General features: G+C 33.4%; 1 protein-coding gene across 1 annotated transcript in view; it reads right to left on the bottom strand.

Moving 5' to 3' along the window:
* The window catches only part of USH2A (usherin), a 1025480-nt gene that overhangs the window by 306840 nt on the left and 692060 nt on the right, over window positions 1–26580 (bottom strand). The window contains exons 38-39 of the mRNA XM_074264677.1: window positions 15371–15521; window positions 14232–14374 (exon numbers count right to left, since the gene is read on the bottom strand). Of these exons, the coding sequence (XP_074120778.1) occupies window positions 14232–14374; window positions 15371–15521 (294 nt within the window). The remainder of the gene's footprint in view (window positions 1–14231; window positions 14375–15370; window positions 15522–26580) is intronic.

A 26580-nucleotide genomic window follows, 5' to 3' on the forward strand; every position in this document is an offset into this window, starting at 1 on the left:
TTATATTAGAATGGTTTCATATACTATCAGTTGAAACTCCTGAAAGGTATCAGTGCAAAAATCAAAATCCTCTGATATTTTAGATTGGCAAAATCAAAGGGAAGGAAAAGAAGAAGGAGGAAGAAGTAAAAGAGGAAAGGCAGGCAGGAAGGCAGGAAGGAAGGAAGGAGAAGAGAAAGAAGGAAGGGAAAGAGAAAGAAAGGATAGTAAAAGATCTGTATTTTCTAATAAGTGTTGTACCAGTGTTTTGACTAATTATTCCTTGTCTATAAGTTATCAAACAATGAGTTTTGTTCAGGGAAAAGAATCAGCAATCAGGTAGTTTGTGCTCCTTTATGATAAAGGGTAGCCTTTTATTTCTTTTGAATAAGATACTAGCATTATTAGGGAAGCATCCACAATAACAAAATAAACTTGCACTTCATACCCATATAAAGTATAATCTTTCCTTAAAAATGATCTCTTATCTAAGGAAGAGATGCTCATTTTCAATTTTGCAATTCTCCTACCCTTCCAAACCATCTTATATTTTATTAGCTTCCCTGCCTAGCTGAATGTTCATTCTCCTCTTGTTGCAGTCCTTAAATTCATGCAGTTCAGAAGGAAATCTCTGAGTGGTGTCCTAATTAGCCCCTCTGGATAAGAAAGTGTTAAAGACTGGTTTCCCAACCTTATTTCAATTTACTGGTTTTTTAAATGACAAGCCGAATCATCTAATTCTATATATACAAATCAACTAGCATGCTACTGCATGGTTGAAAGGGTCACCACAATTATGTAAAACATGAGTAATAACTATAATTGGGGTAGTTTGCTAATACAATAAAAAGCTCTGAACATGAGAAAAGTTATGCTCACAGCAGTAGCTATCACTTTCTAAAGTAAGAATTCATGGATGAAATGACATGAAAGAGATGGTTATAAAATTTTAATGGAATGATAAAAGGCAAAAGTCAGCCTCTCAGCTGAATTCTTAAAATCCCTATATATCACAATCAGCTCCTTAACTGTAAAATCAATGTGGAGTATAACATGTTGTCAATGCGGATGTCACTGGAGGGAGGGCCGGGAAGTCTGACAGCTACACAGCTCAGCTGGCCAATGATGAAAATAAACCATAAAGCTCTTTCCTTGGGTGTAATTGTTTAGAGAACTAACTCCTAGAGAAGGGAACATGGGCATCCTTTCTGTTAAGACCATGGATTCATATTTCAGGCCGTTTCATTACAGCATTAATAATGGAGAGTAGTTTCATTTTGGCAAATGAAATTATCTTTTATGGGAGACGATTTTGCTCATATGCTTTGAAAGTTCAGTCCCAACTGAAAAATGAAGGCAGGAGATTGTGATTAATCTTTTCTAATCACATATCCAGAACTGAAAGGTTTGTGTTTGTTTACTTTTTAGTAGAATTAGGAAGCCTTTATTCCTAGAGAGGTGGATATGTTTGTGTAAACAGTGTTGGGAGGCTGACAGCCTGAGTGTGAAATTCTCAGTGGCTGAATGGATCTTCTGGCTTTCCCTTCTGTTCAGAGACATTATAGAACATTTAATTTTCCTGAAACAACTTTGAACCATTCCAAGTTCCCCAAGTGACCTCTTCATTAAACTGAAATGCTGTCCCCACTGGATTTATATTCACTCTACTCATTAATAATGAAATCTACTCCCAAAGCCACCCAAAGTAATCCTCTTTACCAACCTCTCAGACTCAAGTTCTTCACTCTTCAAATTCTCCATTAACCCCCAGTATCCTAGTCAGGACACCCAAGGATCATCTTTCCTGCTTCTTATTTTCAATGATTCACAAATTCTCATTGATTCTTCCTTGAATATGTTCACCAGATTCTCGACTTTCTCTGCATTTCTCTTACTACCAACTTAAGTACTTACTTAGGTTGCCTCAAGTCTTTCCCATAATTTATTCTGCATACTAACTAACAGATTAATCTCATAACATTATATTTATGATCACTCCCTTGCTGGAAAACATAGTGGACAAAGTTCTGATTACTTGTGTTGAGGACTTAGCATTATTCAGGTTGAACAGCCTTGGACAGGACATTCAGCATCTCTCAGTCTTCATTTTATTATTAAATTGAAAGGAACCTTTATATCTCTATCAAAACTCAGTTTACATGGGAGGCACTTAATACATGTTGAATGTGTATGTTCTGTCACATGATGTACAAGTAAGCCAACATATAGTCATATCCTGTAGTTTGATAATTAACATACCATTTACTCACTTAAAAGAGTCTAATTAATGTTATAGCACAAGGGAAAACAAAGTATTTTATTTCCTTATAACCTATGGATTCCCTGTGAACCTTAGGTACATCTACAGAATGGAAGGCTGCTGATAATAGAGGAATTGGGACTTAATAGTTTTTAAGTAGGTGAACCAATATTGTTTAGTTGGTGGTGAATTGCCTCTCTCAAATTTCACTAAGAATAAGGCCAAAGGGAATTTTAGCAAGAGACATTTAAGTTAGCTGTCTGCCATTAAGAATCTCCTAAGGTTCTGATAAAGACCTAATTTCCAAAATATATAGAGAATTGATTCTAATTTATAAGAAATCAAGCCATTCTCTAATTGATAAATGGTCAAAACATATGAACAGATAATTTTCAGATGAAGAAATTGAAATTATTTCTAGCCATATGAAAAGGTGCTCTCAATCACTACTGATCAGAGAAATGCAAATTAAAGACAACTGAGATACCACTACACAACTCTCAGATTGGCCAGGATGACAGAAAAAAAAAAATAATGATGAAAGTTGGATGGGATGTGGGAAAACTGGGACACTAATACATTGTTGGTGGAGTTTGAATACATCCAGCCATTCTGGAGAGCAATTTGGAACTATGCTCAAAAAGTTATCAAACTGTGCATACCCTTTGATCCAGCAATGCTACTACTGGGCTTATATCCCAAAGAAATACTAAAGAGGGGAAAGGGACCTGTATGTGCCAAAATGCTTGTGACAGCCCTTTTGGTAGTGGCCAGAAACTGGAAACTGAGTAGATACCCATCAATTGGAGAATGATTGAATAAGTTATGGAATAAGAATGTTATAGAATATTATTGTTTTGTAAGGAATGACCAACAGGATGATTTCAGAAAGACCTGGAGAGACTTAACATGAACTAATGCTAAGTGAAATGAGCAGAATCAGGAGATCATTATACACTGCAACAACAATACTATATAATCAATTCTGATGGCTGTGGCCATTTTCAACAATGAGATGATACAAATCAGTTCCGATTGTACAATAATGAACAGAACTAGCTACACCCAGCGAAAGAACTATGGGAAATGAGTGTGGACCACAACATAGCATTTTCATGCTTTCTGTTGATGTTTGCTTGCATTTTTGTTTTCCTTCTCAGATTATTTTTTACCTTATTTCTAAATCCTATTTTTCTTGTGCAGCAAGATAACTGTATGGATATATATACATACATTGCATTTAACATATACTTTAACATATTTAACATGTATTGGTCTACCTGCCATCTAGGGGAGAGGGTGGGGGGAAGGAGGGGAAAAGTTGAAACAGAAGATTTTGCAAGGGTCAATGCTGAAAAATTACCAATGCTTATGTCTTGAAAACAAAAAAGCTATAATAACAAAGAAATAGAGATAAAAATATTTATGTACAGATAAAAAAGAAGTTCCTGACTATAAGGATAGCAATATGTGTGTGTGTGTGTGTGTGTGTGTATAGTTAAAAAAAGATATTTCAAAGTTTTAAGATAACTATAGATTGTTTTAAGAATGATTCACCTTTAGAGAGAGTAATGGATGGAAAACATCTATAATTAAAATCTCAGAGAATATTTAGTTCACTCTCAACTCTTTCTACCCTGAACCTTTTGGAAGGGTTATACTTAAACTAGTCCTGATGTAGTAAATATTATTTTAAATGATTTACAAAGTAGGAAACCAAGAAACTACAGATTCCCAAAAACTCATTCAAATCCTTATTATTAATATATCACAGATATATGAGATTTCGTTGTTTATAGTATATTAGAGAAGGGGTAATTAATTGCTTGATGCTCAACATAAGTGACTTGCTCATGGTCACAGAACTAGGGGAAAAAAACAGAAGAAGGATTTAAATTCAGGTCTTCCTGATTCAGTTCTCTACAACAGAGAAGGCTAGGCAGCATAGTGTATAAAATCTGGGACTGTAGTCAGGAATGTCCAAGTTCAAGTTTAACTTTAGAAACTTAGCAGCTGTGTGATGCTGGGCAAGTCAAATAATTCTGTTTGCTTCAGTTTCCTCTTCTGTGAAAGAGCTAGAGAAAAAATGGCAAAGTACTACAATATCTTTGCGAAGAAAAACCCAAATCGGGATCAGGAATAGTTGGACTGAAATGGCTAAAGAACAATATTCTATGGGACATCTGCCCATGGGATATGATATACCAATACAAACATATTATATCAACATGTTGGTATAATATATTCATGTACATACACACACACATATATATATATATATACACATAAAATGTGTGTGCATGTATATTCATACATAAACAATTTCTATATATATGCATGTGATGTCAACATGAACATTTGTGTTCACACATGGTGCCTGACACACTAATGAGTGCTTGTTGACTGTCTATACTACACCTATATAACTAACTTAATTCCCCCCCAATGAATTTGCAACTCATTATCCTCTTTCATAAAATGGGGTTACAAGGATCTTCAAACAATTAATAAAGTGATGTGATTATTTTCTTATATACTATAGAAGATGATAGATTATGACAAAATGAACTATTATGGATTATGAGCAAGTGGGTGGCAATCTATTTAATGCATTTGGATATAACAGAAAACATGTCTTACACATAATAAATAGCATTAGATAAAGAAAATGGGAATGGCCAACCCTAGGCTACTCTTATTACAGCTGCCAATGAATTTTCCTAAGTCATCATTCCTTGATTGAAGTCTGTGCTCTGATTCATTGCTATTACTAATACTTAACCATTTTTAGTTGCTAACAGAAACCCAAAACAGTTGTAGCCTTCAGGAATTTTTGACTGTTCAAATTTGGAGGCCTAAGGTACAAAGTTATTTAATAATTATTATATTATTAATGATAATTATATAATTTTAATATATCACATATAGTATACATTTATGTAAATTGTTTTACATATATAATTACGGATACTTATATTACTATATTAAATAATTGCACAACTATCAGTGAATGATCAGGAAATAGATTTTCCCCATACTTTTTGAGTCGAAATACTTCCAGAAGAATATTGCATTGTCCAGAGTCCCATTATATTCATTTAATAAATAAATTATTTGAGAAAAAAGAGAGATTATTGATAGTTATGAGTTTAATACCTAAAACCATATTTTCTACTGAAGCCGCTGGTAAAAGAAATTGAATATAACTTCATGTTTATTTTCTGATTAATACAACTTTACTACATTCAGTGGTTTACAAGATAACCAAATGCTTTTTAATCCTCACAAAATTACATTGATGTAATAATAGCAAGGTTGTTTTGAAAATTGGAAGAAACCTTTGTCCTTTCAGGGTAACTAGAAAAACATTTTTCTTAGGAAACACATCATATGTAGAAGTAATAGGCAGATATCTAACTTGTGTTTTAAAATCAGCTTTCTTCATTTATCTCTTCTAATCATGAATCTACAGAGGAAATCTCAATGTGCAATCTAGATGCCTGCTTCATTGTTTAATGCATTAAACTTGTCAGTATGCTAGGGAGATAATCTTTAGAGCAATTTCAAGGAAAGGTCTTTAGAATGGAGAGAGGGAGAATAAATCTCATAGTACTACTGAGGCGGTTCATGTTTCTTCATTAAAGATAATGAAACCCATTGATATAACTATACTCCACCCTCATTTTGGGATGTTTTCATTTTTTTCCCCTCTTCAAGAAAACCAATATGTTAGGTATGCAGGTTGGAATATTAAATTTTAAACTACACTAATAACAAAATGTTTTAATGACATACATGCTGGACAATTTAAGTTAATTTATCAGAAATTTATACATTTTTGGGGATTGCCTGTCATCGGGGGGAGGGAGTGGAGGGAGGGGAGGATAATTTGGAAAAATGAATACAAGGGATAATATTATTTTAAAAAAATTACTCATGCATATATACTGTGGAAAAAAATTCTAAAAAAAAAAGAAATTTATACATTTTAAAATATATAAATACATTATGTTAAGCCATTTTAAAGGAATCAATCAAAATGAGTTTTCCCAGCATAATATTATCCTTATGGAATTAACAAGTATCTGCAATATTTATGACATATTTTTCTGTCAGTCTAGACATTTCCTCTTGTTCTCCATCACTTTTATCACTCTTAACCACATACATGGAGAAGAAAAAAAAAAAGAAATGATTATGTTTTTCCTTTAATATACACTTTTCCATTCTACTTTGAAACAGCACTTAATTTTTGGAAGATAGAAGCATGACTTAGAGTAGAGCTTCTCAAGATGTGGTAAACAGATCCCTGGGGGTCTCTGTGAGCCTTTCAGGGAGTCCATCAAGTCAAATTATTTCCATAATAATGCAAGACAATATTTACCTATTAAAATATTCCTCCCTGTCACACCTAGATATCTGAGACCAGGTTTTCTTCACCTAAAACATATCATCACATATTGAAGGCAAAAACAGATAAGAGAATCTGGTTATCTTTTATTAAGTCAGACATCATACACACATACATGCATATATGAATATATATGTACATATATGTATATATGTAAATGTGTATTACTCCTACTACTTTTTTAGCTTTACAAAATATAATTTTGAATTTTGCAAAAAATAACTTTCATAAGATGTTAATTATGTTAACATGAAATATATTTATCACTATTATTAAATGAATAGACATTGTAAAATGGTTTGACATTTTTAATTATCAATTAAAATGTGGGCAAATATCAAAAGATATAACCCACATAAACAAAAGCTCTTTGTAAACCTGAGTAGTTTTAAAGAATTTAAAGCATCCCTGAGACCAAACTTTTGAGAACTACTGTATAAAGGAAAGACCATTGGACTTAGGGCCAAGATATCTTGGTTCACATTATGGCTTTTACATATACCAATTAGTATTTCATCTTGGGCAAGACTCTCAGCCTCTCTGGGTTTCAATTTCTTTATCTATGAAATGGGCATAATGATAGTTTCACTGGTTCCTTAAGAGAACATCTATTATTTTATAAAGTTAGGACAACTTACTTTTTGTCCTGTGTAGTTTTTATTAGTGATATCTTGAAATAAATGACCCAGTCTGTATGTATGTGTATGTGTATGTATGTGTGTATATCTTTAAATAAAGCTCTGAGGGGAAAAAAAAAAAAAAGATTTTTTAAAAGTCCATAGTGGTTCAAATGGAGCCATTCAAAGGTTAATTAAACCTTTAAAACCAAATGACTAGCTCTCATTGAATGGGCATTGCCTCAGATAAACTGAGACCTAGGAAAGACCTTAATTTAGAAAGTCCAAGATCACCCATCACATCCCGGGTCACTGCCAGTTCTTTTGACTTTTATCCTGCCCCTAGACATCAATGACTCCATAGGAGAGAATGAGGTTGATGACTTTCTACTTTATTTGGAAGTCAAGACATCACCCTTGTCATTGGTGCTATTCAAGAATAAAGAATGCACAACAATGAGAGGGCATGGATAAGATGTGTTCTTCATTACTGGAGGGAGCACAAATAGCGAGATTTGTTGTTTGGTTAATTCAATCATATCCTATTCTTCGTGGGTCCATTTGGGTTTTTCTTGGCAAAGATACTGGAGTGGTCTTGACATTTCCTTCTCCAGCTCATTTTACAGATGAATAATTGAAGCAAACAGGGTTAAGTGACTTTCTTAGGATAGTACAGCTAGTTAGTGTCTGAAGCCACATTCAGGAAGATGAGTCTTCCTAACTCTAGATCTGGCACATTACCCACTGTACCACTTAATTGCTCCTCACAAACACTGAGACTGCAGATCCATTAAGTTACTTATTCTCACAAGGTTTTTTTTTTTTTTTTTTTTTTTGGTGTATGTGTGTGAGGGAAGTTAATTGTAAACATTAAAAGTATAAAAGTGAGTTACTATTACATGGAATCCTTGTAGAGACCAAGAACATTAAATTAAAGGTACAGCTAACTGCTTGACATGAAATGGGGAAGGTTACTAAGCCTTCACTTCTTACCTTCAGTCTTCAGCCTACCTAATTTTTTAGGAAACAAAAATAGTGCTTTTCCTACCTCACAGTTTGGGGCCCTAGCAAATTCATCGGATATCCTTTAGGCAGGAAAATCTCAAATTAGTTTAAAAAGGAAAAACCTAAAACAACTTTTTGATGCCTTGAAAATTTTCCTTTCTATATCTTTCTCTATTTCTTTGTCACACATGATAGTCTTGCTTAGAACTACTCTTTGACTCTAATCAGACAGATATTTCAAGCCCAAAGGGAGAATGTTCATTTAAGTTTACAAAATCTATGACAGTCTAAATTTGGGAGCAGTATTAAGCCTAGATATTTGGTGGAGGTTCTTTGGCACCCATGGGGGCTCAGTTCAGTGTTAAAGTTATCAGCACATGCTTTAAAAAAATAAACTGTGGTAAGGACCTCAAAGATTAATGAAAGCTCCAGAGGAGCAAACTAGGTGTCTTGAGATTTAAGTCTTTCTAATTTCTTACTATGTCATTCCAATTTTAGAGAGCAAAAATTAGAGTGATGATGATAAACATCAATATACGGTGAATAAATCCAATAAATAATCATAAAAGCTACGTTTAATGTAGCCCTTTAAGGTTTACAAAGCTCTTTATTAATATTATCTCATTTTATCCTCATAATAACCCTGGGAGAAAGATGCTATTATCATCCCATTTTAGAGTTGAAGAATTCTAGTTTACATTCCTTGGTCCCATAACTAGTAAGAAGCTGATACAGAATTTGAACTTGGGTCTTCCAGGTTCCTACTCCTGTATCTAGCTGCCATGATGGATGTATCTAACTGAAAAAAAAAATACATATATTAAGAGCAATACACCTTTACTTCTGCATCATGTCATTTCCAAACTCATAATTCATAAACAACTAATACTTTTAGGAGAACAATTATCAGAAAATAAAAGTAGTCTGAATTTAATCTTATGATTATATATGCAAAAGTTATAAAAACTGCTGAACATAATTTTACAATTCTCCCCATTTCAACAGTTTTAAATCATATTTAAATGTGGAGTCTATACCACATAAATTTGGAAAATTGTCAGATACCTTAATGGTATCCTAAAAGTAGTCACTAAATAGGGTACACTATAGTCAAATCATTTTGAGTAAAAGAAGAATGAAAATTTTCCATATAATCTTTCTGGTACAAATACTTCAATGTGGCCATTAAAATAATTGGAATAATGGTGCATCTTTTAACCTATATATGGAGAGAATTTTGGAAAAAATATATAAGGAGAAATGAGATCTTTAAAGGAAAGTAAGAAATCTTGTCTTCCTTTGGGGTAGATTTGTAATAAATTGGAGAATCTGTCCTTGAGCCTTTGAGTCACATCTTCTGCATGCATTTAAAAGCGTTCAAGGGATTAAAATGCAAAGACACAAAATAGTATGCCCAGGTATTAGCCTAGTCTGAAAGAAAAATCCTCATTTGAACCAAAAACTACAATTTCTGCATGTGCAAACTGTACAAAAATATTTATGAATATAGAGAATGAGAGGCATGGGTAGTATGGTTCCCATAGGACAATCAGAAGAAATGGTTACACCCAGTTTAAAATTATCTTAATTTTAGAGTGCTTGATAAGAGACTTCATTTTATTTATCACATACTCCCAAGTCTAGCACAACTATAATGCATTTTCTGCAAACTGCATACATTCCTGGTGCTCGGACTGCCAGCGGCACATAAAGAAAATTCATGTATTGTTTGTGTTTATCTGGTTGCAAATAGTCTAACACTACACTGACCAAGTTGGCTGGAACAAACATCTTTTATTAACACATGTTTAACATGGTTTAAAATATTCATAGGAAATGTGCATTATTATTATTTGGCATCAGCACACTAGATTTTTTAAAATGCATAGAATTAGGTACTGGTGGCACACAAATGTAAATGACAAAATATTTGAAAAATCTATTAAAATTCTCTACAGCCTTTTCCTTCCAGGAGAGCTTATCTTTATACCCAAGGATTTGTTTCCCTAACTATAACTACTTTTTTATCTAGGCTCGGCTCTCTTTGATTGTTTCAGCTTCATCATAGATTTGATGCAAATCAGTGCTTTGAAATAAAAAACTAAAAATATCGACTTTGATGACCCATTTTGGCAGGCAGATTTTTTTTGAATCTATGGCTGATACAATGAAATATGTTTGTTGATGGTGTGAAATTCAAATACGGGCATGAGGTGACTTCTCTGTTTCACTGTGTAAGATGATATGTGAAATTTCTACATTGGAAATTGCACTTAGGAGTGTGAGAGATGCTGGTCAGGATCAAATATGAAGTGCAGTTGTGGCAAGGAGCTGTCAAGATGGGTGGTTTTATAAGCAATGAGATGAAACTCTGACAGAAAGACTGCTTGTGCCCAGTGCCAATCACTCAGTCTTTGTCAACTCAATTGCACATCCTTTCAGCAATGGCATCCATCTCCATTGACACCCAAAATATAGAGTACACTGTCACTGTGTTTCAGGGGTGAAAATACATTGGTTACTTCAATTGGAAAGGCAAATCGCCAGACCCAGACTTCATATTGATGCAAACTACTTCAGAGTACACATACAGGGCATTTACACAAAGGAATAACTTGCTTGTTTAAAATAGGATGTTCTTTTAAAATACATGATAAGTTCATGGATGTGGATATGTCAATAAGACTTGCCTGTAAATGAAAATGTGTCTCTGAGTCAGTTAAAATGGAACTTTGAATGTAGGTAGAATATGTAGAGAGGAAGTATGACAGAAAAAGGGGTTTTGGTTTGGGTAAGGAAGACTGGAGTTCAAACCTTGCCTCTGATATTTAATAGTAAGATCACTTAAGATTAACGAACTTCAGGCAGCTCTCTGAAACCATGTAGTCTTATATGGTTTCATGTAAGACTTACATTGTTGGCTTTCAATCAGTGGAGGGAATCACCACATTGACAAAACCAAATTCTTTAAATATTGACAGGTCACTGTGCCCAGTGTTTTATGCTTACCTCATCATAATCACTACCAGGTGGAGTGAGAAAAAAAAAAGATGGACTGCATAAACCATTCAGAATGATAGGTCACCCTCTGTTTGTAGAGGATAGAGCATATCTGGCCATATAGATGGAAGTGATTCTGCATACAGATGCTCTACCCACATTGTTAACTGGTGATGTTTACTTTAGGATGAAAAGGTAAGCAGGGGTGATGCAGAAAGCATGCTAATGCAGTGAAGTTGCATTGCTCACTGGCTTCCCTACTATATCTGAAATCTGGCTTCATTTATAGAATGGAGATGAGGTTAATCCCAGACATTATCCTGTAAAGGGTGTGAACTCAGATGGACATCCATGCAAGGGCTAAGTAGGAATTAAAGTTGACAAAGGAGAGTTTTCTTCATCCTACAGCCTAACATGACATGGATAACCTTTTAGGTATAAATATCAATGAGATGTTGTCTTCCTTCTTTAAAGCCTATATGATTATATAAATAAATATCATTATGGACAGTAATATTAAATACTCAAATCAATTCTCTACAAACTTAAATTACTCCCCGAGAGCAAGTTAGGTACTTTTGAAGGGCACATTAACTCAATTGGTCCACAAGGGAACCATTTGGCAAATCGTGAATGAAATGCAATAAATGGTCCCCCAAGGTCTAGCGCACATTAATATACAGGTCAGAGTGCTCAACTTACATATAAGTAGAATGTTCCACCCTGAGGGAACCTGAACCTTGATCAACAAAAGTGTAGAATAACAATACACACATATACATAAAATGTTTTATATTATATATACATATATATCTACACATTTCCAAAGAGTTTCCATTTCGGAGGCACTCCTTAAAACATCTCTATTTTCTTATGAGGAGGGCAGAGGAGAGGAGGAATAACCAAAAATAGGCCAGCTTTAATGTGGTCATATAATAATAGGACTCAAATAATAAGTATAGCCAATTTTTCAGCTAGAGCCTTAAAGGAGGGGAAAAGTTACGATTCTAATTCTTTATCACTAACATGGTCAAATCAAGGGATCTATGTTGAAAATAAAGTCTATTTATAATTTATATTATATAGCCATCATATTTTGGCTGATCAATATATGGTCTTCTTAAAGGAGGGAATACTTTATGTTGTCTGGTAAGCAAATACCCTAGCAACCAGTATCATACTTAAGGTGGTGTAATTAGGGCTTTGTCTCAAGCCACTGATATTTAGAGTAAAGCTTCTTCTAGCAGTCCATAAAATTCAGGTTCATTTTGAATCCTTTTGCTGCCTTCATACTCTCTTGTTCCTGAGATCATCTGCATTGCTTAATAGTGTCAAAAGGGATAACAGTTGACATGCCTCTCCTAGTGTTGTAACATTTCCATCTCTTTTCCACATCTGGGAATGAGGTTAGGAACAACAATTGTCAGCTGTATTGCAGGGTGAACTCAAACTTTATGGGTAATGGACTATCTTTCTGTGTATAATTGAACCTGATTCTAAGTTGTTGCATCTTTATTGGGAGGTACACAATGAAAATTCACATTAATATATCTTTGGTATGTATTCCAAGACAGCTTTACCTTGGCTCAGCCATACCTTGATCCCTTCTTTGAAATAATTTTATTAGTAACAGCCTCATAGTTGCTATTTGAGATCTTCTAATTTTACCACTCCAACTCTCCCATCCCTTAACCCTGCCCAGGCAAATGAATTTAGAATAATAAATGTGATAGCACAAAGTTTTTGCAATCCAGTTTTGTAAGAGTCTAGATGATTGGATAAAAGTGATTTGAAAAATTTTAAAGTTTACTTTGTACATACAGGTTGAATTTATGCTGGGAGCATATAGAGAGAATTCTTGAATTTTGTGATATACCTTCAATGCTATTAGGGCAAATATATTCAAGCACATCAGATTTTCCCAGTGAATCTGGGCAAAGTCATACAAAAATAATAATGAACAATGTCCATGTTGTGTGAATCCCAACTATACAAATTTTAAATCACCAAAAATAGCCACCTTCCATGAATTAGAATTCATTTCTTCAGAAGAGAATCAACTATGCAAAGAGGTTGCTTTCAGAAATAACATAGGAAAGCTCTAGCTAAGCATTCTTATATCAGAAAGAGAGAAATAGGAAGCATATAAGTGACCAATAAACATTTCTTGACAACCTTAAAACTATAAAATTCTTTCAAATAATAAAACACAACAACAATAATATCAAACTATCTTGTCCAGTAGTCAATGTTCTGGGCCTGCAGTCAGGAAAATCTGAATACGAATTTCTGACACTCCCTAGATATATGATCCTAGGGAAGTCACAACCTGTGCTTCTCTAAATTTTTGCATCTATAAAATGGTGATAATAATTGTACTTGTCTACTTCCCAGAGTTGTTATAAGGATTAAATGAGATAATATTTGTAAAGTTCAAGTATTAAATTCTATATGAATGCTATCTCTTATTATTACCTAGCATGTATCATAGCATTTTGATATTTGTCAATAGCTTTATGTTCATATAATTTTTGCACAAAGGTTTAGATGTTATTATTAACCTCATTTTACAGATAAGGAGACTGAAGTTTAAAAAACTTTAGAAATGACCTAGGATCATTCATCTAGGAAGTATCTGAGGCTATATTTGAACTAGTCTCCTCTTTACTCCAAAACCAACTACATCATTATAGTACATCACTATGAAATAAGGGTAACATCTTTGAACTCTCATTATCCAGAGGTATATATAAAAAAGATGAGCTATACACACATTATAAATAATTGTGAATGAAACTTCATGTGACCAATCATCAAACTCTTAAGCCATTCCCTTTTTGCACTTTCTACTTTCCCTACTCAAAAAATAGTGTTATCACCCCATTATGTTTAGGGAAAGAAAAGGCAGTCAAGAATCCCTGTTATAATGATACTTAGCTATGTACAACCAGTTACTTACTGTCCTCTGTGGTCATAAATGAAGTCCAGTCACTGAATGTGCTACCATATCCATTGGAGGCAATCAACCTTAGCTCATATGCTGTATATGGATGGAGATCTCCAACTACATAGCTTAAGGATGCAGATGGATGAGAAAATAGTCTATAAAGAAAGAAAATATCTTTTAAAACCTTAAAGAAATAAAACATAAGCCAAATCTCATTTTAATGTATTCTGGTGGGGGGGGGGAAGCATAGATTTTAGAGTCAAAGAAACTGAAATGAGATTCCATTTAGGATCTTATCTGTGCAACTTGGGTAAGAAACTTTCTGGGACTTAGTTTCCTCATAGACTAGGGGGTTCTTGGAAGTTCTTGTTTATAATCTTACATAACATTCTTTTGAGTTCTATAAATTTGGGGATTCAGACAATTTGCAAATTAAAATAAAGTGGGTGTGGATGTTGACTTAAATTTGGGAATCATTTGGCTTTGGAAAGTGAGATTTTTAAGTTAATATGGTGGATTTTCACATATGGCTTATGAAATTAATCTTACAATTTGATAGTTGCCTTATACAGAGTTTTTGCTTTGTTCATGTAGGTTTCACTTTGTATGTGGTATATAAGCCTCATTTTAAAAATCAAATACAATTTTTAAAATGGTTCAAGGAATCTTTTAGTGAATCCTTCTGAAAAGTGGATATATGTATGTGTGTATGTGTGTGTGTGTGTGTGTGTGTGTGTGTGTGTGTGTGAAAAAGAAGGTAACTTCCTAGGTTTGTTTTTGTCTATTTTTGAAAACCAGCTTTAGAAATAACAATTTTGCTAAAATTGAAGATCTGCCTATATTTATTGCAATGGGATTTGACCACTTTTACAACAATTAATATAACAATTCAAATGACCATCTCTTGGGTAAATCATTTGAATGAAGTGTATATAATATATGTGCATTATATATATATATATATACATATACACATATACACATCCTTATATGTGCATATATAATATTCATATATACATACATACAGATCAATAAATAGTAGATATACAGATAGATAGATAGATAGATAGATAGATAGATAGATAGATAGATAGACAGACAGATGGATGTCAGAGATATCTAGTCAGAGACAAATAAAATTCAATGCTCACTCTAGAATTCCATCCATGGAGTGACTAGGTCTCATCTGGAGTCGGTAACTGGGAGAGCCTGGAGCATTGTTGCGAACTGGTGTAGACCAGACAACCTGAAGACTGGTTGGAGTGGCAGATGAAAGCCTTGGAGGCAGCACGCCATCTGGAGCTGTTGAAAAACATGGATGAATTAGAGCAGAGAAAACTGTGGAGAACATATGCTGGATGGGATCGAAATGCTCCATATACTGGAAAAACTGTTCCTCAGGATCAACAGCAATGTTAGCATGGTCCATTTAATTTAACATTTTCAGTCCTGAACTACTATGCTTCTTCATGTTCATCATTCCAACATAATTACATTAGTATTTCAGGCCTTAAAGCAAGCCCCCAAACATCAAGACAAGTGAATGTGCAGCATATTCCCACCTGTATTTCTGCTTGCTTAATTGAAGACTGGTGGGGAATTTAGTGGAATAAATATTACATTTCCTTTTTTCTTTTTTTTCCTTTTTGTTCAGCAAACCAAGAAATCAAACATCTGATATCTAGATCAATTATCTAGTCCAAAGAGCTCAATGCCCCTTTAATGACACTCCCACATAGGAACACATACTTTTTTTCCCGCTGAAATAGTATACTTAATTTTAGAATGTTAAATGAAAAATGATTAGCCAAAAACCGGCATATGATGCTTTTAATCCTTTCCATCACAAATTCATGTAAAATGCATTTCTCTCCTTAGGTGTTTACAATAGTCTTGCACCTTCCTTAAGACTCCCCTAGTTATCTAGGCAACCAGAAGACCCAGCTATGTTTTCAGTTCCTGTCACTGCAGAGAAGATCATCTGCCAAAGATCACATTTTAAGCTTCATATTCAACGCACTTGTAAACAACCGAGTTCATATAAGTTGAGAGGACCACAATGCATATCTTCCAGGTTTTTCCAACTGAAATGTTTGTTGGCATTGAGGGAAATAAAGACTGAGTTTTCAGAGAAAATAGACAAAGATTTCCTAATGACTAAATTGGCTTTTTAAAACTTAAAATTATCTATCAAATGAGTGGCTGTCTCACATAGTCAAATGTATAAACTATATTAGGTTAGTTTAGGTATCTTTTTGGAAAAGCTCAAGTATCAATCTGAGAAAAGGAAATCATTTTAATGTTAGGTGATACTTTAAAGATGATTTTCCAGATATGTTTCAAAATGTATTAACCACTTTTAAGGTTTCCTGTGGGGAAAACAAAGGAAAATTGGGAGGAAAACAATAAATAAAACTATGGATAACTCAGTTCAGTAATTCTCAGTTCTATTCTTTGTATATTCTTGAAGGAGGTGTGCTTTGTCCATCCTCTCCAATCTAAGTGAACATATCTGAAAGTAATAAGACTGACAAACGTTTAACAGAGGGTAGGAAACAAGAGAATGAGAAAAAAAAAGGAGAAATAAAAAGCATAGTTCATCAATAGGGTACAACATTTTTGGGATAGCTAATTGTAAAATTGTATCTTTGGTTTAAATTAGCAGGACATATTTCTTCTTCCATTGTCTTTTAGAATTATATCCATGATGTAATGTTTTATGAATTATACACAAATACCATAGCATTTTCAATCTGAAAGAGATCATACAGGGCATTTTATAGATTTTATACATAAGGAAATTGAGGCTGGAGCTAAGACCTCCTACATCTACCCCCGGTGTTCTTAAAACTACAATGCACTGAACTTCTTATTGATGAGTGCATAATAACACTTCAGTCCTTCATCCATAAGGATATATATGAGCTTTAGCAAAGTCTGTGTCCCTTAGTAGACTATCTAGTCTTTATGAATGGCTGTGGCCAAAATAAATCATTACCTTAGAAGCAACCTTCTAGGGATGGGTTTATCTAGATTTGGGTGGGCCAGACCTTGTATAGGAGTTGACTACTAGTGATTTGTGATTGATTGAGCCTATACTTAGGTTTTTGTTTTGTTTTATTTTACTTAAAAGGAACTTAAACTATTCTGATACAGTATTTGACTCCAGGGTCATCTCCATCCCACAATACTATACTGGTATAGTGCCTTAATGGAAAAGAAGAGTAGTCCATAAGGGAATTAAATCTGTGACCTTGGCATTATTAACACAATACTCTAACCAGCTTAACTTGCTGTAGTAATAATATACAAATAAATACAATTTTTCCTAGAGTAGTCTAAAAAAATAACCAAAAAGTCAAAACCTAAAAATGATAAATTCTAAAACTATTCTGAATTTCTATTAACAAGGTTAACCACCAATATATATATATATATATATATATATATATATATATATATATATATATATATATATATATATATATATATCACCACTAAAAATATCAACATGAGAAAATGCCTAGATATGTATATGTTGTATATATGTAGAATGCTACATTTGTAAAGGAATGCTGGGAGTGTTCACAGAGGGTTTCGTTAATATGCACTTGAGAAAGAGCAAAAAAGAGAGCACAAAAGGAGACTATACAGAAATCAAGTCCTCTGGAGTCTCAATTGGGTAGTAATGAGAAAGGTGCTCTATAAAATTGGTCACACTTTGATCATTAAAACTACAAAATGCTTCCAAACAAACTGATCATCTTAAATCACTTGCTGAAAATCTACTGCTTATTTCATATTGTATACTCCAAGTACCACAGAATTTTAATGCTATCTTTCCCTCTGTTTAACCCCTTTTATTCTAAATGTAATCCTCAGGGACTCTTTAGTATTAAAGCTATAACTGGGAGCCAGCCATAATTCCACTGCTGGTTTCTCAACAGAAGAGCCATGTTTCTATCAGCTTGATATATTGTCTCCAGGATGCAATATTGCTCAAAAAGCTTCCCTCAAGTTTTAATATGACCCTCACGGGGTAACCACTCCATTGGCAACCTCCTGAATCAACACATCTTTTCCAGGAAATAAGAACTTTGCATGGCCACACACAACTGTGTAGCAATTGCCATGGAATGCAAAATCAAAAGAAGAAAGTTTTCTCTTTTAACATGTTAAATCTAAATATTAGTATAATAAAACATAATCCCAAATCACCATGGGACATATGAAATTGTGCAATTAAAGAAATTATATAAGCTTCTTTTAATTCAGAATTGTATTTTTCCTTCTTAATGATATATGCACATAAGCCACACACAGGCACTTTCCTAGTTATAAATATCCAAATTAGGAATATACTTTACATAAAAACAGCTGGCTAAGCTATGTCATATTAGGGACAGGCTGTGGAGAATGTGTAGTAAAATATGTTGAACTTCTAGTTAGAAAGATTTGAGTTTGAATTCCATCTTCAACATTTACTGGTTATGTGACCAAGAATACCAAGAATACCCACAGAAATCTTTTTGGAGCAGTTATCTCATCCATAAAAATGGGAATGAGACTGCCTGTATTATCATTATTATATCATCTATAAATAAAGGTATATCTCCATATACATATGCATATACATACATACATCTGTATGTGTGTATGTATGAACAAAATTGGGGGAAAGAAATAAAAACAAGATGGGTAGTTATATAGGAAAAGTAAAAGAGAACTAATAGACTGACTCTGTGGTTCATTGATATGCATTAAATCTCAAGACATCTGTAGGTAGGCTCCTAGCATATTGGCTAGATCCTTCATGATAGACTTATAAGAGAATATAGACAAGAGGATGGGTAGACACTGATGGATCACAATGTGCAATATCAATTTTACTTATATCATTGAGATCTGTCAAAGTATCAAAGTAATAATATTTGTTTACAATCTCAGGAGATTGTCATAAATCTCCAAGTAAAAATCATAATTGTTGTTTGTCCTTCATTTATAAAAAGAACCAATGACACAATAATAATAATAATAACAACAACAACAACAACAACAGCATTAACTAGCATTAGTTTAGTCCTTGAAAGTTGTAAGGAATTTTACAAATATTATTTCATTTGATCTCAGCAGCTACTCTGGGAATCATATGCTATCATTATCCCCATTTTACACATAAGGAAATCGAGGCAGAAGATTAAGTGATTTTCTCAGGAGTCATACAGACTGGTCTAAGGTACTTTATAAAATTTAAAGTAATATGGTTATATTTAAGCAAAATAAGTTATTTTTATTACTAGCATTTTTTTTCTAAAAATTTCATAGGTAATGAAATAATATTAAAGGGACAAGCTTTGGGTTTGTCCAATCCAATGGGGAAAAATAGAATTTGTTAAAAAAGCAAGTGTGTAATTCTATCATCATACTTATAATATATTAAATTTTAGTATAGAGCTGTTTATTTATTATTTAAATGGCATTTCTCCCTCTTGTGTCTTCTTGGAGCAGATAGACTGTCTTCTCTGAACATTACTATAACCTATCTGAATTGTAATATGTCAATGTACCAAAAACTACTGAATTAGCAACAACCAACTTAAAAGCAAGGTACAACAGGATTTGTGGATTTGTAAAGGAAAATATGAAAGATCAATAGGTCTATATGTGGTTTTCAAACTATTCTCCATTCTCTCTCTCACATACACACATATACCCACCCACATATAAACACACTCAGAAATCATCTAATTCAACCTCCCGTGTCTGTCAGAAATTCCCTGTACAATACTCCTAACAAAACCTAATGATAAGGAATTTTCAACCTTGTACCATTTTAAAGATAATTCTAATCATTTGCGGGGGGTGGGGAGGGACTATATTGAGCCCAAGTTTATATCTGTGTTCCTTTAATTCCCAATTTTCTTTGTTTTTGTTTTTGTTTTTATTTTATTTTATTTTGTTTTGTTTTTTGAACATCGTATCTTCCAAATAACAGCATTTCAAGTATTTGATGATAGTCTTCCTGTCTTTTCTAAAATGCTTTCCTACCCTATTTCCCATTTTAAGTACCAACAGTTTCTTTAGACCTTTAGGCCTTGATTTCTTTAGTTTCTATCTAACTTTTCAGTTTATTAATGCCTTTCCAAATGTAGATTCTAGAACAACTCCACGATACTGTGGAAGTGACAATTTTCAAAATTATGCCAATGGAAACATCCTACAAATTAGAAAGGCTTAAAGTAAAACCTGGAAATGAACTGCAATAACTACTGGCTAAGAAAAAACAGAAATGACAAAAGTGAAATTGTCATCCAGATCTTTGCTAATCCCAAATATGTTATTCTTGTCATCATATCATGCTGCCTTACTGCAATTATAACTAACGACCAAACTTGCAATATCATCTAATTCAAATCCAGTATTTATAGATGAGGAAAACAAGATCAATAAAATGAGTTGCCAAAATTTACTCAAAAAAATTGGAAAGATTTGAATGAAATTAATGAAATGAGCAGAACCAGGTGAACATTGTATATAGTAAGAACAATATTGTCCTAAGAATAACTGGGAATGTCTAAGTAATTTTGAGTTTTATAATCAACTACAAAAAAGCTTTAATGGAACATGCTATTCATTTCCAGAGAAAGTGCTGATAAATAGAAGTATGCTCACATATACATGTGTGTATATGTACATATGTATAGATGTATAGATAAGCATACATATGCATATATATGTATATATAGAGGGGTGTTTATGTGTGTTTGTGTGTGTGTGTGTGTGTATGTGTTTGGGATGGGGAGGGAGGGAGAGAGAATTAAAAACTTAAAATGTAACAAAAATAAATTAAACAAAATTTTAATTTTAATACATTATTTATTGGTAGAAACAGAACCTGAACCCAATACTCACTGAGCTATTGTAATTTTGTTCTTTCACTTTCCCATGCATTCACTCACCCTAAGTCTATTTGCCTTCATATCTCAATTTCCTTTCCCTTTTCTGACTTTATTTGCCTCCAAACTATGATCAGTCACTTTAATGATTCATTATAGAGTGTGGGGGGAAAGGGAGACAGAGCATGTCACAACTTGCATATGACTGCTCTAAACAAAGCAATACAGGGTCCCTTAACACCACTCACCTACCCTCACCTCCATGACAACTACATAAAACCGTTTTTTGTTTTTATTTCTCCTCAATTCCCTTGTCAGCCCCAGCCCCATTACTCTTGGTAGAAGCCCAACCTAATCATTCACTGGAAAAAAAAAAAAAAAAAAAAAAAAAAAAGCAAAGCCTTCGGTCATGAGCTTCCTCTTCTTCCATCTTCTATACAACAAATTCTTTCAATACTATCCCCTGCTTTCTCCTCCTTTAGTATATTCTTGAAGGGAGTGTCCTTGTCCTTCTCCTTGCTAATGCCAACCCAATCTCTCAGCTTGCCTTCCATCTCTTTCAAGATCTTACCCTTCCATTATTTACCAATCACCTTTATTTCTCCTCTGTCCCATTTCAATCTCCAATCTCTTTTTCATTGGCTAAAACTCAAGCTATTGTCCTATATCTCACTTCCCTTGCAAACTCACAGGAAAATCTGTCTATGTTTATTGCTCCTATTTTCACATCTTCCACTCACACCTCAATTCTTGTAATCAGGCTTCTGATGAATTCTGAAATTGCTCTCTTCAAGTTTACTAATGATTGAAAGTTTCACCTGAGAAATTTTTACCTGATAATATATAAAACAGGTATACAAATCAAACATTTACTGATAATAAATCATAATTTCAAAACCCCCTTGGTAATCATATTTGGGACCCTATATGGAATTATGAACCAAAGTTTAAGAAGCTAGGATTTAGAGGAGAGAGTGTTCAATTAAAAATGGGGAAAATCTGGGTTTGAATTGTGCTTTAGATACTTCATAAATGAATGACCCTGAATAAGTCATTTCAATATATGGTTTAAATATAATCTCACTTATAAAATAAAAAAATAATAACCATAATCCTAGTCTCAAAACTTATTGGTATAGGACTCTCTCCTCCTTAGTGGAGGATGATGTCTTGGTCCTGTATAAAGGTGATGGAGAGCTGGTGAAAATGGGGAAAAGGAAAACAGTCTCTTCAGTTCTCTTTAATTTTCAAATCTTTTCAAACTTCAGATATCCAGCTTTAAACTTCAAGAGAGAAAATGCCAATCTATTCAAATTGCTGAAGAAAAATACTGGATAAAAACCTTCATGAGAGAAACTGGAAGTCTCCATCATGTCGTAGCCTCTTGATACACTAGACATTTTGGGGAATTTCCCTTTGGGTGATATCTGAGACCCTCTCTTTTGGTTGACCTGAGATATCTCCTTCCCAATCAGAGAGCTTTTTTACTACATATTGTCTGGCATACACATACCTTGATCTCTGTTGGGCAATCAATTTGGATAAGTGGATTTCATTGCTTCCTACTATGTGTGTTCATTGTCAAAATAGTATTTGGTGAAAAGGGAGTAAAGCTGTGTATATAAAGCTTGGGGTTTTCTTTCCCTCAATAATGAAATTCATTAGATCAGAAATCAACTTAAACTTCTGAAAATCATGTTCCTTAAACTAATAATATTTAAGGCAGAAGATAGATATAAATCTAGCCTGGTGCTTTATCTCTTTGAAGAGAGCATAGACTCTGACCTCCTGCTTCCCCTCCTAGAAGGATTTAAAGTATCCCTTATAAAAGGGCAGGGGAGGAATGGGAAGAAAAACCTAGCAATATTTATTTGCCTTATATTAGAGCCATGCTACATGAAAGGAATATTCTGAGTGTGTGTGACACACAATGGTCAAATACAGTGTTTTCTTTTTCCCCCTGAGAACTCAGGCTTCTTGACCTCTGCAGCGTTTTGACACTTGCTTTCCATCCCAATTGTCTTTCTTTCTAGGACTTTCTATTTAGTAGCTTTTCTCCTGCCTGGTTATTCTCTCCTCAATCTCTTTTGCTATATCATTTTTCATGTCTCATCCACTAAACATGGCCCTAAATCCTTGGTGATTCATATGGTTTCAACTATTCTTCTCAAGTAAAAAATCCCCATATCATGCTAGTTCTATTCTCTCTCCTGAATTCCATTCTTACATCATCAAGTACCTATTGAATATTTCCAGCTGGATATCCTTTAGACATCTCAAAAGAATTAATTCTTCCTACCTCCCAGAGTTATTCATATTCTCTCTCTCTCTCTCTCTCTCTCTCTCTCTCTCTCTCTCTCTCTCTCTCTCTCTCTCTCTCTCTCTCTCTCTCTCATCATATCTGTCAAGGCTGTAATAATTTTTCACAGGGGACCAATCTCTTCTTACTGCTTCTCTAATCCTCATTTAATCATTGCAAAATCTTGTTAATTCTAACTCCAAAATATCAATCTCCTTTGTATATTCACACAAGCCCCATCCTAATTCAAGTCCTCTTCCACTGTTGCCTAGACTGTTTCACTATCCTCCTAACTGGTCTCCCTGCCTCAAATCTCACTGCTCTGATTTACCTTCCATATAGCTGCCAAAGTGATCTTAAAGCACAGATCTGACCACTTCAAAAAAATCTTACATTATTGCCTACTGCTTTTAGAATAAAATAAAACCTCTTTTCTCTGCTTCACTCCCTGGCCTTTTCCACCATACTTCATTTGTCTTTCCCCTTTGTTCCTGTTACTCCCGTCTACTGTTGAAACCTCTGGATAGATTTAGTCCTTCTACTCTCCTGTAGCTCCATTCACTATCCCTGTAACTTCCCAGAAACAAAGTGCCTCTTTCTTAGCTACCTTTACCCCATATATGTTGTTTCCTTCATTAGAACATTTTCTCCTTGAACACAGAACTGTCTTTGCTTCTTTTCCTGAACTTTAAAAAATCTGAACTGAATATAACAGGTACTTCCTAATATAATAGAATGGGGGGAAAGATGATTATACATGAAATTGCAAATTATTATACACAACTTGCTATTCCTTTAAAGTATATAATATGTATATCATATAAAATATATACTATAATAAATACACTATAATAGACATATTTATTATAATTATTTAAATACAATATATTAATTATAATACATACAACAAAGTTAGCATGTAACTTTATTTTCCCCCTTATTTTCTTCTCTTACCCCTGCCCTAGAAATGTATATATGTGTGTATGTACACATACATACATGCACATGTGTGTATGTGTAAAACCATTCTACAAATATTTAAGTTTATCAATTATTTCTCTGGATGCAGAAAGCATCTTCCTTCATCTGTCCTTTGCATTGAATTTGGGTATTTAAAAATAGTCTTTTGTTATCCCTGTTCAGAATGCTGCATAATGCTTAACACATAGAAAATACCTAATAATTTTTGTTGTTTTTTCCATTCATCTTTGTTATGGATTCATGTGGGTACTCTGTCAGCCCCATAACTACATCTTAAGTTTCAGGAATGCAGGGATAATGCATTATTTCACTTTTGTATCTTCAAAAAAGCCTAGCACTTTGCTCTTCAATTATACTAGGTACTTAATAATGTGCATTGAACGAATGTAGGAAGATTATTATATAATTTTATTCCAGTTGAAACATTTTTTTTTACTTCATTGGGTGTTTTAACAAATGTAACAATTTTACCTAGATTTTCATTTAGAAACCATCATCTTTCATTTTCCCCTTATGGGAATGTATTCTTCATTTATTTTCAACTATACCTGTTATCTTCCATGTCTGTTCTAGTCACATAATTCTCATCACTGCTTTCTCCATAATTCTCTTCCTAGGCCTATGTTTAGTTTCATTTAACTCAGTGAATGACCATGTTTCTGGGCCATATGTCATCACTTGAAAGGCACGGTAGTTATAAACCTTTATCTACTGGCAAAATAGGAGATTGCTTTTTTGTGTGTCAACTTCACAAATGTATCATAGTCAATGTAGTTAAGTCCTTAACTCTTTCATGCTTAGAATATCTAGTTTATCTCTTCAACACTTTTCTAAATAGTTTATGAATTATAAGTATATACACATGTATTTGTATATAATTGAATATATATCAGTGTTTCTATTTTTTATATGTAATATGTATATGTATGTGTTTATATTACTGTTTCTATATGTGTTTGTATGTATGTGTATTTTTTGGCATGTTTTTTTTTCTCTCGTGTTTATCAAGCTCTTGTTTGACCACTGGAAACCTTACATGTTAGATAAATATACTTTATTAATATTTCTTTCTAAATCTCCCTTTCTCCTTTATTATCATTCTAAGAAAGATAAATCTCAACAGTAAATCTCCCTACTGTACTCATAAAGACTACATAGTCTGTGAAAACTAAGGTAATCAAACTCGACAAGATGCATGAACATTTTTTGAAATCCTGGATAATGTAAGCTTTGGTTAATTAAATATTTTGTACAATAAAAAATTCTTATCCTACATTGCTGCATTATTTTCAAACTATCAATTGCACTAAAATAGATATAAGACTAAAATTATACAAAACTTAATAAATTCCAAATATAGTTACTTTATGTGGCCCTTTAATTATTAGTCTCCAGTATTGTAAAAATGTAAAAATGTAAAAAAAGATGATTCACAGGGTGATAGCTGGAGTAAACATCAGAGATCATCTAGTCCATAGTTTCTTAAACTGTGGGTCAAGATCCCATATGGAATGAACTAGAAAAAATAACAAAATTCATATGTAAGAACAAAAGGTCGAGAATTTCAAGGGAATTAATGAAAAAAAAATCAAATGAAGGTGGCCTAGCTGTACCTGATTTAAAACTATATTATAAAGCAGCAGTCACCAAAACCATTTAGTATTGGCTAAGAAATAGACTAGTTGATCAATGGAATAGGTTAGGTTCACAGAACAAAATAGTGAATAACTATAGCAATCTAGTGTTTGACAAACCCAAAGATCCCAACTTTTGAAATAAGAATTCATTATTTGACAAAAACTGCTGGAAAAACTGGAAATTAGTATGGCAGAAATTAGGCATGGACCCACACTTAACACCACATACCAAGATAAGATCAAAATGGGTCCATGATTTAGGCATAAAGAATGAGATCATAAATAGATTAGAGGAATATAGGGTAGTTTACCTCTCACACTTGTAGAGGAGGAAGGAATTTGTGACCAAAGGAGAACTAGAGATCATTATTGATCACAAAATAAAAAAATTTGATTACATCAAATTAAAAAGCTTTTGTACAAACAATACTAATGCAAACAAGATTAGAAGGGAAGTAACAAATTGGGAAAACATTTTTACAGTTAAAGGTTCTGATAAAGGTCTCATTTCCAAAATATATAGAGAACTGAACCTAATTTATAAGAAA

The sequence above is a fragment of the Sminthopsis crassicaudata genome, chromosome 4, assembly GCF_048593235.1.
Source record: "Sminthopsis crassicaudata isolate SCR6 chromosome 4, ASM4859323v1, whole genome shotgun sequence".
NCBI classification, from domain to species: domain Eukaryota; kingdom Metazoa; phylum Chordata; class Mammalia; order Dasyuromorphia; family Dasyuridae; genus Sminthopsis; species Sminthopsis crassicaudata.